Source organism: Carcharhinus amblyrhynchos, chromosome 24 (genome assembly GCF_965287045.1).
Source record: "Carcharhinus amblyrhynchos chromosome 24, sCarAmb.v2.hapA, whole genome shotgun sequence".
NCBI classification, from domain to species: Eukaryota; Metazoa; Chordata; class Chondrichthyes; order Carcharhiniformes; family Carcharhinidae; genus Carcharhinus; species Carcharhinus amblyrhynchos.
Genome location: NC_137347.1, coordinates 39,913,909 through 39,929,361, shown reverse-complemented (window position 1 = coordinate 39,929,361; position 15,453 = coordinate 39,913,909). Strand labels below are relative to the sequence as shown.

Below are 15,453 nucleotides of genomic sequence, written 5' to 3'. Positions count from 1 at the left end.
ACAACCGCTTTATGTGTATTAAAACTATTTCACGTATACTTGTATGTAATATAATGCAGCTAGCAGCTTATTTAAGATGCAATCTGAGCTGATATATTTGTGGTACTTTTCATGGAATAATTCCTGCCATGGGTTTCATCGGGTTTACAAATTTATACAGGCCGATAAAAGAAAAAGGTAGACATGTTTAAGTAGCACCTTTCACAATCTCAGAATATTCCAAAGCGTTCTAGAGCCAATGATGTACCTTTTGAAGTGATGTCACTGTTGTAATGTAGCAAACACGGCAGCCAATTTGTGCACAGCAAGCTCCCACAAACATCAATGTGATATTGATCAGATAATTATTCTTCAGGAGATGTCGTGTGTGATCTTACTTGCCACTTACTCTTTGCTCCCACTGCAGGAAGGTCAGAAAATTTGGTGGCCGGCCAAACCTCTTATTCACAGCAGTGGAATTGGAAAATCCCGTCGGCATGAATGATGATAACGTTCTGGGTGGCTCAGTGGTTAGCACCGCTGCCTCACAGTGCCAGGGACCTGGGTTCAAATTCAGCCTTGGGTCACTGTGTCTGTGTGGAGTTTGCGTGTTCTCCCCGTGTCTGTGTGGGTTTCCTCCCAATGCACTGATTTCCTCCCACATCCAAAAGTGTGCAGGTTAGGTTGATTGGCCATGCTAAATCGACCCTTAGTGTCAGGGGGATTAGCAAGGCTACTCTAAGGTTATTTATGCTGAGTAACTTTACAAAACTGTTAAGTTGTGAAATTAATTCGTAGTTTGGGAAAGATAATTTTCAGAGAATAGCCTGCAGATGTGCCACGATTTGGAATTGCAAATCCCATCGTTTTGAATGCAGTAAGAGTCAATACAGAAACTTTGTCACATTTTATTAATACAAATCTGATTAAATCAGCATTTTCTGTAGTAAAAAATATTCTGTAACAAAATGAACAATGAACGCATGCTTTCATCCAATTCTATCTTATGAAGTGCTTTTATCTATTCAGTACTTAAAAAAATACATTAAATAAGTTGACTATCAAAACATTGCTTGTTGGATACAGCATCACGGATCTAAGTTCAACATTTTCACTTGGCCTTCGTAGTCTTCTTACCCTGGAACCGCGCTATCTGTGACTTCCCTCCCTCCCCATTCCTATCATTTGAACCAGTTGACATAAATAGTACTGTACTGTCAACTTCCTTTTTAATTAAGGAATTTAGTGCTTTTAAAACTTGCACAAGTGCTTATTCTTCACAATTCATTTGATACGCCAGCAATACAAAGTCACTCGGCAGGGAGGAGCTTTCTTTGGTGTAATTTGCTTTCCGTTGTACCTTTCTGGTTACTGCTTTTGACTGCACTCTTGTTTCTTGGCAACTTCTGCAAAGGTTCAGTACGTGACACAGACCTGTCCACTGTTTGGTGAGGTGAATCATACCGAGGCAGCACATCTGGCGAGACTGCGGCTTTTAAAGTGCTTCTTGCATTGCTGGAACAACTTTTACTATATAGACATTTTTCTTTGAGGATTGTTCTGTCTCTGTGCTTTGCTCAACAAAAGGAGTAGCATACTCTGGTTCTGGGCTGGACAACGGTTCGGCATATTCATGGTCCTTCCCTGAAAATGGGACATCATAGTGACTCACAACCAGTGGTATAGTGTAGCCATCGTCCACTGGGGGTTTGAAAGTTGATGGGGCTTTTTGGGTTGTTATCCCCACTTGAATAATGTCAGGCTCTGCATACTCTAATGGAAGAAAAATAGAAAAACAGCTTCAGGTTAAACAAACAAATACAGTGTTTGGTTCATTAACTGGTTAAGCCATTTTGATAAAGGATGGTGAAATTGTCTCTGTGCTGTTAAGGCAATAATTCAAAACCAATAAAAGAGATTGGGGGCGGCGGGGGGGGGAGGCGATCTTACCAAACAAACTCCAAGTGCCGAATGTGTGTGAAAACAGGAAGGAATTGCATCCATCTTTTGGGTGAACTCCCAGGCGCAATTGTTCAGCATGAGAAAAAATGAGCCCAAGTGTGATTCCTGCCAGCAGGGGGAGTGGGTGGGGGTGGGAAGCCAGCTGCTGAACTCTAGGGATGCCATTCTGCAGGCGCCCAGATCTTCCACTGCACTGTGTACAAGTGTATATACAGTGTACTGGGAGATCTGTCATTCCCTGCACTCTCCCCCGCCCCAACCCCCAAAACATCACCCTCCACCATGATCGAGCAGTGTGACGAGCAAGTAAGATCATCTCCACTGTGTTTTTTTAAATTTAGTCAGAAAGGCTCTGGGCTTGTTGCATCTCTATCACCTCCTCCAACCCTACAATTTTCCAAGATCCCTGTGTTCTTCCAATTCTGGTCTCTTCTGCATTCTCGATTTTAAATCTCTTCACCACAGGCCAGCTCTGCCATCAGCTTTCAACCTACAATTTTTCTTTGAGGAATGTTCTGGCTCTGTACTTTGCTCAATAAAAGGAGTAGCATACTCTGCTTCTGAGTTAGACAATGGTTCAGCATAGTCATGGCCCTTCCCTGAAAATGGGACATCATAGAGACTCATAGCAAGTGATACAGTGTAGCCATCGTCCACTGAGGGTTTGAAAGTTGATGAGGCACTGGGAATCCTTTTCTAAACCTCTCTACCTCTTCTTCCTCCTTTAAGCTGTTTCTTAAAACCTGTCGTTTTGGATCAAACGTTTGGTCATCCATCCTAATATTGCCAAATGTTGTTTGATAACACTCCTATGAAGCGCCTTGGGACATTTTGCTACATTTAATGTGCTATATAAATGCAAGTTGTTGTTGTTGTGTTTTTGAGATGAACAAATGTCAATTGCAGATTGGCTGTGAGGGGTAGACTCACTTATGAATGAATGTTAACTCCCAAATACAAATAAGCTTCAACTTTTTATGTAGTGGTATTTTAACCATACCCTGCCACTCTGTTTACATAGGAAAGTGAAAGAAAGGCAGCAAATAGTAGGAAAATCGTTGCAACTCTATTGTAAAGGACTCATAGTAGAGTTCGAAAAGATAATTGCCTGGATTTTCTGGTCTCCAAATGGTGATATCACAGATCAAATTGATTTGGAGGTTCAGGTTCATGTGTACATCTATATAAAATGTAGCACCACGAGTGGGTAAGGCCAGAAAAACACTAGTGGGATACTTGGTTTCTTGGAAAAATGTATTAAGTATAAAGGTTGACATGTAATGGTAAGTCTTAAGAAGACCACAACTGGAATAAAGTTCTCTAAAGTTTAATTATTAGCGTTATAAATAGGCACTTTTTGGGTGAGCTCCCAGATGTAATTGTACAGCACTTAGAAAAAACAAATGAGCCCAAGTGTGATTCTCGCCAGCAGGGGGAGTGGTTGGAGCTGGGAAGCCGGCTGCTGTGCTCTCAGGGTGCCATTGTGCAGGTGCCCCGCTCTTCAAGAGCACCGTGTACAAGTATGTATACAGAGCACTAGGTGATCTGTCACTCCCTGCACATCACCAACCCCCCTGACCCTGAACATCTGCTCCCAACCATGATTGAGCAGTGTGACAAGCCTTTCTGATGAATAGTGTGATGAACATTTGGCACAAGTAAACACTGCAATGAGGTTACTATGAAAATCCCCCCGTTGCCACACTCCAGTGCCTGTTCGGGTACACTGAGGGAGAATTTAGCTTGGCCAACGCACCTAACCAGCACATCTTTTGGGCTTCACAATGTAGATAGGAAGGATGTTTGCTGCAGTAGAGAGGGCATGTGCCTGATTCACCATACTGCTGCTTGTTCTGAAGAAATACAAATGAAAACAATTTGCTAAAGTTGTGTTGTTGTTAGGAGAGCAAATTAAGGGGCAATTTAACAGAAGTGTTTAAAATTATGAAGGGATGAGACAGATTACATTGAAATAGACAATTTTCAGTGATTAGCACTGATAGAAGGTTAATTTTACATTCAAGACAGAGCAGCAGAAACATAAAGAATGACATTTGTATTTACATAGCACCTTTTGCAATCTCAGGACATGAAGAACTGAAAAGCAATGAAATATTTCTGAAGCTATAATTTAAGAAACACAGCAGCCAGTTTGCAGACAGCAACGTTCCACAATTGCAATGTTCAGATGACCAGATGATTAATTTTAGCGATGTTGGGTGAGGGATAAATGTTGGCCAGGACACTGGTTGAGCTCCCCTGCTTTTAGAAATAGCATCATGGGATCCTTCATATCCACCTGAGAGAGCAGGCAGACTTTTGGTTTGGCACCCCCACTCAAAAGACATTTACTACATTCATCGACTTCAGGAAGCGTAGTGGAAGATATGCCCCTGTCTACATCAACGGTGATGAAGTGGAAATGGTTGAGAACTTCAAGCTTCCAGGTGTTCGGATCACCTTGTCCTGGTCCCACCACACTGAAGCAGTACTAAGAAAGCCCACCAACGTCTCTACTTTCTCAGGAGGCTAAGGAAATTTGGCATGTCCTCTACATTTCCCACCAATATTTACAGATGCATCTTTTCCAGATATAGCACAGCTTGGTATGGCTACTGCTCTGATCAAGACAGCAAGAAACTATAAAGGATTGTGAACGTAGCCCAGTCCATCGCACAAACCAGCCCCCCCATCCATTGAGTCCACTTACACTTCCTGCCGTGTTGGAAAAACAGTCAGCATAATCAATGACCCCACACATCCTGGACATTCTCTTTTCCACCTTATTCCGTAGGGAAAAAGGTACAAAACTCTGAGGTCATGTACCAACCAACTCAGGAACAGACTTTTGAATGGATTTACCATATATTAAGCTGATCTTTCTCTACCCCAAAGGTGTGACTGGAACACTATATTCTGCACCCTCTCCTTTCCTTCTCCTCATGTACTTTATGTTTTGTCTATATAGTGCACAAGAAACAATACTTTTCGCTGTATCCCAGTACATGTGGCAATAATAAATCAAATCAAATCAAACCCTGCACTGCAGTGTTACTCTGCACTGCACTGGAGAAGCATCTGAGTGGGACTTGAACTTACAACCTTCTGATAAAAGCAAATTACTGCGGATGCTGGAATCTGAAACCAAAAGAGAAAATGCTGGAAAATCTCGGCAGATCCGGCAGCATCTGTAAGGAGAGAAAAGGGCTGACGTTTCGAGTCCGGACAACCCTTTGTCAAAACAATCTTCTGACTCTGGGCGACAGGACACCAAAGAACCACGACTGGTAGTGAGGGTCTGATGCGCACTACGAGAGTTTGTGGGTACAGCACAAATCTTGTCAACATATAGAAGTACATTAGACCAGGATGAGAATACCTGCTCACATGGGTTTTAGGCTGAATGGCTCATTTTTGTGGTGTAACCTCTATGTCATTCTGTAAAGATGCACAAGCTATATATCTATAGGGCTCAATTATTACATTATAGATTGGAAGGCACTTATAAAGTTCCTTAAAGACCATTAGGCCAGACAGGAACATTATGAAGCAAATGTACATTTATCTTTTGGCAGACAATTGTAAATTTCCAGCTCCATTATGAATTAACTGTCTTGATTTCTGTGTTTTTAATATATCATTTTGACACTTTAAAAATGTTTTATTTGAAACATGATGTATGTTTGCTAAACTATTATATAGATATAATGTCATTAGTTCAATCTATGAAATAGTGTAGAAGCTGGAAGACAGAATGTAATTTTCATAGAACAAAGCCATTAATCTAAATTGTACCAAATTGCACCAAAATCTGAACTTTATTAGATTCCATTTCCGATTTATTTCACTTGGAAGATATGTTCCCCTGCCCTGCTTTTGTTTACATTTAGGCGGCTTGTGTTTCTTTCCTCCCCACTTTTCACGAGCTTTTAAAAGCCTTTGCCTCCTTCCTATTTATGCTTTCCATGAGGACACAGGTCCCATCTGCTTCTGGAGAAGCCTAACCCATTGGTTGGGTTCCTTCCTGTCCTGGAACTTGTGCAAGCGTCCATTGAAAATGAACCCATCCTTTTAATGTCTGTCCCTTTAGCCATCGCTTAATTCTCCTGAGCTGGCTGCCCCCTTTGTCAATTTGCATGCGACTCAGGCAATAAATAATCCACAGATTATTACCCACTGGAGAGGGTTCAGAGAAGCTTTCAAGGATAAGAGTAGAAGTGTGTGGGCATACATATTAAGAAAGGAGTGGTAGGTATGCCTCTTTTCTCTTGCAAAGAGAGGACTGAGGGGTGATTCTAAAAGCTTTAGATGAGTTGGATATAGAGAGGATGTTTCCTCTTGTGGGAAGAGCATAACTAGAGGCCATCGATATAACATAATCACCAAGAAATCCAACATGGAATTGAGGAGAAATGTCTTTACCTAATGAGTGGTGGGAACGTAGCACTCATTATTACAAGGGCTAGTTGAAGATAATAGGATAGATGTACATAAGAGGAAGCTGGATAAATACATGGAGGAGAAGGGAATAGAGAGTCACAGTGGTGGATTAAATTAGGAAAGATGGGAGGAGGCTTAAATGGAGCAGAACCACCAGCATGGACTGGATGGGCTGAATGGCCTATTTCTGTTCTGTAAATCCTATGTAATTGATGGCTTGTGGCTTATCATGCCCACCATCAGGCCCTTTAGTTTCTCCTACTCCTGCTCCTAATTTCAATGTTTCTATTTGAATTCAATAATCGGCCATGACCATAATGAATGGCAGACCAGGCACGAAAGGCCAAATGGCCTATTCCTGCTTCTAGATTCTATGCAAGTGTTGGCCCTGAAGAAGCTATCCATTCTTCTACCGTTTCCCCGTTGCCTGCCAATTCTCCCCTTACAAGCACCTATCCAATTCCCTTTTTGAAAGTAAGTGTGGAATCTGCTTTTACCATCCCTTTGAAGGCTGTGTATTCTAGATCAATACTCGTAATATCTCTTCATTTCCCCTTTGGCTCTTTTATCAGCTAGTTGGGATTGTTAACTAGTGTGCTGAATTTGATCAGAGTTCTTTGGGTATTTTCCCATATTTCACACTGTGTTGCAATTTGTGTTACTGACAGTGCACATGAAGTTTAAGCAAACCTTTAGTAAATGTAAAGCAACAAGAAATATCTTAAGATCAATTAAAATGTACGCAAATCCCTGCACTTGCTTCGTTGAAATACCAGATGGCGCTGTGTCTTTATTTTAAAGAAAAAAACGTTCTTAACTGCATTAAATACCCATCAAAAGATTTGAAATTCTGTTGTTTAGTTATTACAGAATAAGGTGAAGATAATTAAAATTAAGCCCCACATCACTTAGATTCAGAAATTTGAAGTGAAGTGGTCAAATTTGCAAACTATATCGAGCTACATCAATTAGGCGGCACGGTGACACAGTAGTTAGCACTGCTGCCTCACAGCTCCAGGGACCCGGGATCGGTCTGTGAGGAGTTTGCACATTCTCCCCATGTCTGTGTGGGTTTCCTCTGGATGCTCCGGTTTCCTCCCACAGTCCAAAAATGTGCTGGTTAGGTGAAATGGCCATGCTAAATTCTCCCTCAGTGTACGCGAACAGGCATCAGAGTGTGGCGACTAGGGGATTTTCACAGTAACTTCATTACAGTGTTAATGTAAGCCTATTTGTAAATAATAAATAAACCTAACTTGAAACCTTAACTAGGAAGGACAGTGAGATTACAGAATTTGCTGGATAACACACAAAAGTTGGGCTGACCTAAATTCCCATATCCCAGGGATAATCCTGCATCCCAGGAAGAGTCTTCAGATCAAGAAGCTCCTCCCTGAATTGATCTGCCAAAATCTTTGTCAAACAGAAAATATTCCAGGCCACACCTAGAGTATTTTGTGCTGTTTGGATCTCCGTTTCTGAAGAAGGATGTTCTTGCTCTTGAGGGAATGTGCTAAAGGTTTACCAGGCTGATTCCGGGGATGGCGGGACTGACATATGAGGGGAGATTGACTAGGTTAGGATTGTTTTAGCTGGAGTTTAGGCAAATGAAGGGCGATCTCATAGAAATATATAAAATTCTAACAGGACTAGGCAGGGTAGATGCAGGGAGGATGTTCCTGATGGTGGGAGAGTCCGGAACCAGGGGTCATAGTCTGAGGATACAGGGTAGACCATTTAGGATGGAAGTGAGGAGACATTTCTTCACCCAGAGAGTGGTGAGCCTGTGGAATTCATTACCACAGCAAGTAGTTGTTGCCAAAACATTGAATATATTCAAGAGGCGACTGGATGTAGCACTTGGGGCGAATAGAATCAGAGGTTATGGGGAAAAAGCAGGATTAGGCTACTGAGTTGGATGATCAGCCATGATCATAATGAATAGTGAAGCAAGCTCGAAGGGTCAAATGGCCTCTTCTTGCTCCTATCTTCTATGTTTCTATGTGTAGCATTAATTTGTCTGACTTGGTTACTGCTGGTGGTGTGGATGGGAGGCAGCCGTTTCCATCAGGAGTGAGTGACGGGAGGATAGGTTCTTAAAGATGAGCGGGAACGTCAATCAGAGGAGAAACTGAAGACACGGTGAGCTGATGGGTGAGTGGGTTCACTGTGTCTCAGAGATGCAAAGATTGGATCAAATTGTGCCTTTTTATAAAAAGGATGAAGAAATTTCTGAAACCCGAAAGAGGGCGTTTCACACCTTAAACAGAAAATTTGACTGTTTGGAATAGATTTAAAATGAAGAAATTAGATGTTACTGTAGTCAGGGGCACATTTAAATGGTGGGCCACTGTTGCATTGGTCAAATCCATGCACTGATACGGAGAAACAAATTTTCTGAACAGGCCTTCTAGACAGTGGGTACAAAAACCTAATGTCCTTGAACAATGGTGGAGGAATGTGCTTCAAAACTGAGGTACCATCCATGGCAATGAGCCTTGTTATTGTGTATCTTTGCAACCGTTGAAATATAAGGTGCTAAGAAGGCTTTGCCTCCCTAAGCTGCGTAACCAACACATTTTTGTCCTGGTTACTTTGCTGTGCTCCCACTCTGTTGTGTCCCCATAATTGGTTTACAAAATTACGCTGTTATACGTGGACAGAAAAGCAGATGAAATTTAATGTGGACAAGTGTAAAATACAGCAATTACAAAGTAAAAAACTGAGGAGTGCGCTTGCTCCATGAATAGAGTACAGGGTAAATCTGAGAGCTGGGTAGATTTGACACTTTGGCCCAAAACGCCTCTATTGTGGCAAAAATTGAAGAAATGCCTGAAAATCCTAAGTCTTGCTCTCAAACACAGCACTTCCCATTCTCTTGGGGACAAGGCGTGTTTTGCACATGTGGAGTTTACAGCAGTAGCGACACCTCCACTGAAGTGAGGTTTTGGCAGGTCAGGTACGTGAAACCCAATGACTGGAATTTTACTATCCCACTTGCCCCGGGGATCGGAGCCGGCAAGGGGTGGAGCATGGAAAGGCCTGTTGACCTCACACGGGATTTTATGGTTTCAGGACGAGTGAGGCCATAAAATCCGGCTCAATATGTGCAGATGAGACTAGGTAAAAGCAGCATGGGTTTGCTTGAGTCACCAAGACATCCCTTAGGAGAGAAAAACAAATTACTGCGGATGCTGGAATCTGAAACAAAAACAGAAAATGTTGGAAATTCTTTTCAGGTCTGACGGCATCTGTGAAGAGAGAACAGAGCTGACGTTTTAAGTCTGGCTGACACTTCGTCGGGGTTTTTAGAGAGGATCTGATCCTAGGACACTATTGGTGGAGGTCAGATACCTTTTGGGGTAGGTCACGTGCCCTTTGGAATTGTTAAAAGTGGGCATAAATGTGCATAAACACATTATCATCAAGCTCATTGGAACTGTCAACAGAACTGTCAAAGGAACCTGTTAAACTTGTCAGAAGCACCTTGTCAAAGGGATCTGTCAAGTTGTCAATTAAAAAGTCCTGCACTTCAAAAAAGTCTGGATTGTTAAAAAAAAGATTGCTTGCTGTTTCAGTCTATCTGATGATGTAAGTCTGAGGGTTATTATTACTCTATTAGTGCTGCATGACTGATTTCACAACCATCCATTATCACAGTAGGGTGCCTGTCATTCCAGTTTGATTGATAGTAACAACTGGTTATAGGCTCTTTGATATGCAATTATGAGTTCCAATGCTTGTTGTAATAAGGCAGCATTTTCCAAACATTTGTATGAATCTGTTGTAAACTGTGTGGTCATAATGTCATACCGGCATGGTATCAATGTACACTGGGTGTCAACATCTGGCAAGATGTGGGTTAATAATATCTAAATACATTTAAATCAATGCAAAGCAGATTCATGCCCATTATAGGTGTGAACCTGATTATGTCACAAGACAGGGACAGATCTTAATCCCCACCCCCACATGCGTCATTCGCACAAACAACTGGCTCAAGATCATCCCCATTGCTTTTTTATTCTTCCAACCAAAATGAATAACTCCATACTTCCCTACATTATACTTCATTTGCCATCTTGTTGCCCATTCATCTCGCATGTCTTTACATCCTCTTTGTGCCCTCCCCACAGCTTACCTTTCCACCTAGTTTGCTATCACTAACAAATGTAAGTACAGTGATAGGGAGGGGGAATGAATGGTGCATGTTGGCTGCACCATGTGTGGATGGGCACAGGTTTGATGAACTCATTAATCCTACCCTTGATGCTATTGAGGAATCTTTGGTTGGAAAGTGCATGTACAGACCAAAGTTCAACTCTGATGGGTTATCTCTAGGATCAAATAAAGAGCTGACAGTTGAGCAAGGATGGCCACTTGAGTGAAACATTAGCAGGTCACAGTAGCATATTTGACTGCAATCTGTTATTAATTCCTGCGTTCGGAGGAGAAGTGATGTGGAGATGACGGCGTTGGACTGGAGTAAACACAGTAAGAAGTCTCACAACACCAGGTTAAAGTCCAACAGGTTTATTTGGTAGTAAACACCACCAGCTTTCGGAACGCTGTTCCTTTGTCAGGTGAGTGGAGAGTCCTGATTGCAAACAGGATATATAAAGGCACACACAGTTTACAGAATACTGATTAGAATGTGAGTCTTTGCAGCTAATCTGCTATTCAAGTCTTGAAAGTGCAGACAATGTGAGTGGAGATAGCATTAAGCATAGGTTAATGAGATGTGTATTGTCTCCAGACAGGACAGTAAGTGAGATGTTGCAAGTTCAGGCAAGTTATGGGGGTTACAGATAACCCCATGCAAAAACTCGCATTCTAATCAGTATTCCGTAAACTGTGTGTGCCTTTATATGCCCTGTTTGCGATCAGAACTCTCCACTCACCTGATGAAGGAACAGCGTTCTGAAAGCTAGTGGCATTTACTACCAAATAAACCTGTTGGACTTTAACCTGGTGTTGTGAGACTTCTTACTGTGTTCAGAGGAGAAAAGCAGGGCGAAAATTACACTGAAGGAAAAATGTGACTTTGACTGATGTAAAAAAATCCAGTACCTGATAAGTTGTTCTCAGTGAAGCTCCTGCTCATTCCCTCCTCGCTGGTATAAGTAATAATCTCTGACTCAATGGGCTGTAGTTGACCCCTCTGACAGGTCTGCATTTTGGCTGATTTGTCACAGGCTGGAGATAAAGAGGGACATGGAAAATAAACAACTTTCCTAGCTGGTCACCTTCAAGCAATTCAGACAAATGAATGACTCTTCAGAATTACTGAACGAGTTAAGACAATGATAAGAATCTGAAAGGCACTATTTGAAGATCAATGGAAGTTCAAGGAACTGCATCTCATTTTACAACTTTCCAGGTTGAAGGCTCAGCAACTTCAGATCACAACCACTGTTCTCATGTTTTCAGATAACACTTGCTGGTAATGTTTCTGTTATTCCATTTACCCCTCCTCTAGACCCATTATACTTTTTTTGCCCCGGTATCAGCTTCTTTTTGCCAGGCGCTATCATTCCTTTAGTCATTTAACTTCTCTTACCTGTCACCCTTTCACAGACATAGAATCATAGAGATCTGGCCTATCGAGTCCGCGCAAGCCCCTTCTGTGCACCCCACATATTTACCCCACTAATTCCCCTAAACTATGCATCCCAGGGCAATTTTGCATGGCCGATGCACCCAACCCACACATCTTTGGACAATGAGAGGAAACCGGAGCACTTGGAGGAAATCCATGCAGATATGGGGAGAATGTGCAAACTCCACACAAACTGGGAATCGAACCCACCCATTGCTGTGGGGCAGCAATGCTAACCAGTGTGCCACTGTGATGGTCTGGACATTGTCGACCGTTTCCTTTCATTCTTTCTTCACCCACCTCTCCCTATACTTGTGCTCATAATAGGGGCTGCGCAGTGGCACAATGGTTAGCACTGCTGTCTCACAGCGCTAGGGTCCCAGGTTCGATTCCCGGCTTGGGTCACTGTGCAGAGTTTGCACGTTGTCTGTGTGGGTCTCCTCTGGGTGCTCCAGTTTCCTCCCACAGTCTAAAGATGTGCAGGTTAGGTTGATTGGCCAAGATAAATTGACCCTAGTATGTCAGGAGATTAGAGAGATAAATATACGGGGTTATGCGGATTGGGCCTGGGTGGAATTGTGGTTGGTGCAGGCTTGATGGGACAAATGGCCTCCTTCTGCATGGTAGAAACTCTAAATCCTAGATACTTGTAGAATCAAAAAAAACCTTTACGGGAACAAATTAAAACATTGAGATTTTCCCTAAACCACCAGGTGATATTGAAACAGTGATATCCAATCCAAATTGCTTACATTCCATAGTCAACATTGCAGTGCCCCAACAAAGACATAAGGCTTGAAGTTCCTTAGCCCTTCAGTGCACCCCCACTATAACTCTATGATTAGTGTGCTGGAAGGGTCAAGAACCAGGCCAGTATCTCGATGTACTAGGCACTGACCTTTGTGGTCGAGTTCCCTTGTATAGAGAAGACCAAGAGGACATTTGATAAAAGTCTTTGATACCCTGAAGAACTTAGATAAGTTCTTCTCCTGGAAAAAGAGAGACTGAAAAATCGTTAGCCGAGGACACAGAGTTACGACGATTTTTAAAAGAATCGAAGGCAACAAAAGCCAAAACGTTTTTATGCAACAAATGGCTAGGATTTGGAATGAGCTGTCTTACTTGGTGCTGGGTACAAATTCAATGGATTCCTTCAAAAGAGCTTTGGATAAATACTTGAAGGAGAAAAACTGCAGGGATCTGGGACTAATTGGTCTGCTCTTCAAAGGATTTGGCACGCACTCAATGGGCTGAATGGACTCTTCTGTGATGTACAACTCTGTGATTTCCAGTCAGCCTCTTAAGAGGCAGAGCTGTTTACAAGGTCGAGAACAAAGTGAGTGGACGCTCAAACTCATCTGTCACTTTCTGTTTGTATATACTCATTGACATTTGGGTCAGGATGGAATCAAGCTCTGCTGTGGTGCTGTCCATTATCAAATAGTTAGCTAGCCAGCCTGACAATGCTCACTATCTTGACTCACACATAGCCACCCAGCTAAGATACTGGAGGGTCATTGGTGCCCATGGACCCAGTGCACAGCAAGTTTCAGTAACTAGAAACTAGAAACCCTACAGTACAGAAACAGGCCACTCAGCCCATCGAGCCTGCACCGGCCACAATCCCACCAGGCCCCACCCATATATCCCTCCATATTTACCCAATAATTGTTCTAACCTATGCATCCTGGGACACTAAGGGCAATTTTTAGAATGGCCAATCAACCTAACCTCTCTTTTCAGTCTCTCTTTTTCCAGTAACTTGACATAGTTTAAGTGTTACAAAATCAAATATTCACTGGCAACTTGAGTCATCCTGAAAATTAACAAAATAATTTACCTTCTAGGAAAGAACAGTCCATTCTTGGTCCAGTCTTCCTACACACAATAAAATAGCAATTATAGATTTCAGTACAAGCACACAATCTCACATTTTACTCAAGTAACAATAAGATTCAACAGATAAAATCTAATTCAGCTGAATAAAATTCTTCAAAATTAGCAATTTATACATTTAAAAAAGAGACTGGTCACAAGTGGTTAGCACTGCTGCCTCATAATGCCAGGGGCCAAGCTTAGATTCCCGGTTTGGGTTCTGCATGTTCTCTCTGACTCTGCGTGGGTTCCTCCGGGCGCTCCGGTTCCCTCCCACACTCCAAGACGCGCTGGTTAGGTGTATTGGTCGTACTAAATTCTCCCTCAGTGTGCCTGAACAGGTGCCTGAGTGTGGCACTAGGGGATTTTCACAGTAGCTTCATTACAGTGTTAATGTACGAAGTCTCACAACATCAGGTTAAAGTTCAACAGGTTTATTTGGTATCACCAAATAAACCTATTGGACTTTAACCTGGTGTTGTGAGACTTCTGACTCTGCCCAAAGCCAGCATCTCTACATCAGTGTTAATGTAAACCTACTTGTGATGATAATAAGTAAACTATAAACAGGTGCCGGAGTGTGGTAAGTAGGGGATTTTCACAGTAACTTCATTATAGCGTTAATGTAAACCTACTTGTGACAATAATAAACTTCAAATTTAAACAAAAAAATGCAAATAGTCTGTAAAAGTTTTGTCAACGTTCAGTTTTTCTCATACACGTCAGTATTTTGTGGTTACATCTTGTTCATTGCTGTGCATAAATTCTACTCAAACAACAACACATTTGCATAATGCATCCTAATTGCACAGGGATTAGAAAAAGATTATTGCGCATTATCATTGAAAGTAACATTCTTTAACCTCAATTCAAAGGACTCGCAAATAAGCTGCTGCTCGTTGCGAACATTAACAACTCACATGACTTTTGTGTTTTAAAAGCAATCAATTCATGCAAAAGCCAGCAGGCTTTTTCTTTTCAAGGATTTAATGTCCTATCCTGGGGTCTTAAACTGCAATCTTCTACTTGGCCCTATCCACACCTGATACTTATTCACCCACCAGCTCTGGGTACTTTAAGAAATCATGTCTCTATACGAAGAAGTACAACATTGTAATAATAGAACAAACTTATTCTCAATCAACTAAAAAAAACCACTTAATTCTAAAGATTAAGAAACAAAGCAGTCTTCTGAACTTTCTCTACTGTTTGCTGGATTTTTAACGATATGTCAGATAACTCACCTTCTCTTGCAGTATAGGCACAGCAACAGGACAGCTGTGGAAATGATTATTACAGAACCAACTACTACAAGTATCACCATTAAATTAAAACCTGCAACAAAAGAAGAGCAATATAAATTACAGCAAAAATTCAATTATAATTAAAGGATAAAAACAAAATGCTGCATTTACTGGAATCTGAAACAAAAACAGAAAACGCTAGAAAATCTCAGCAGGTCTGACAGCGTCTGTGGAGGGAGAATAGAGCCAACGTTTCAGATCAGGATGCTCCTTTTGTTAGAGCAGATTAAAAGAACCCTAATCTAAACTGATAAGATTTAAAGTATCTTCATGAAGGCCATCTTCCATTATTGC

General features: G+C 41.8%; 1 protein-coding gene across 1 annotated transcript in view; it reads right to left on the bottom strand.

Moving 5' to 3' along the window:
* Positions 1-687: 687 nt before the first annotated feature.
* The window catches only part of LOC145357876 (discoidin, CUB and LCCL domain-containing protein 1-like), a 125,849-nt gene continuing 111,083 nt past the window's right edge, over positions 688-15,453 (bottom strand). Inside the window, exons 12-15 of the mRNA XM_080211433.1 lie at positions 15,100-15,190; positions 13,821-13,858; positions 11,452-11,577; positions 688-1,752 (exon numbers count right to left, since the gene is read on the bottom strand). Of these exons, the coding sequence (XP_080067559.1) occupies positions 1,475-1,752; positions 11,452-11,577; positions 13,821-13,858; positions 15,100-15,190 (533 nt within the window). The 3' untranslated portion in view covers positions 688-1,474. The remainder of the gene's footprint in view (positions 1,753-11,451; positions 11,578-13,820; positions 13,859-15,099; positions 15,191-15,453) is intronic.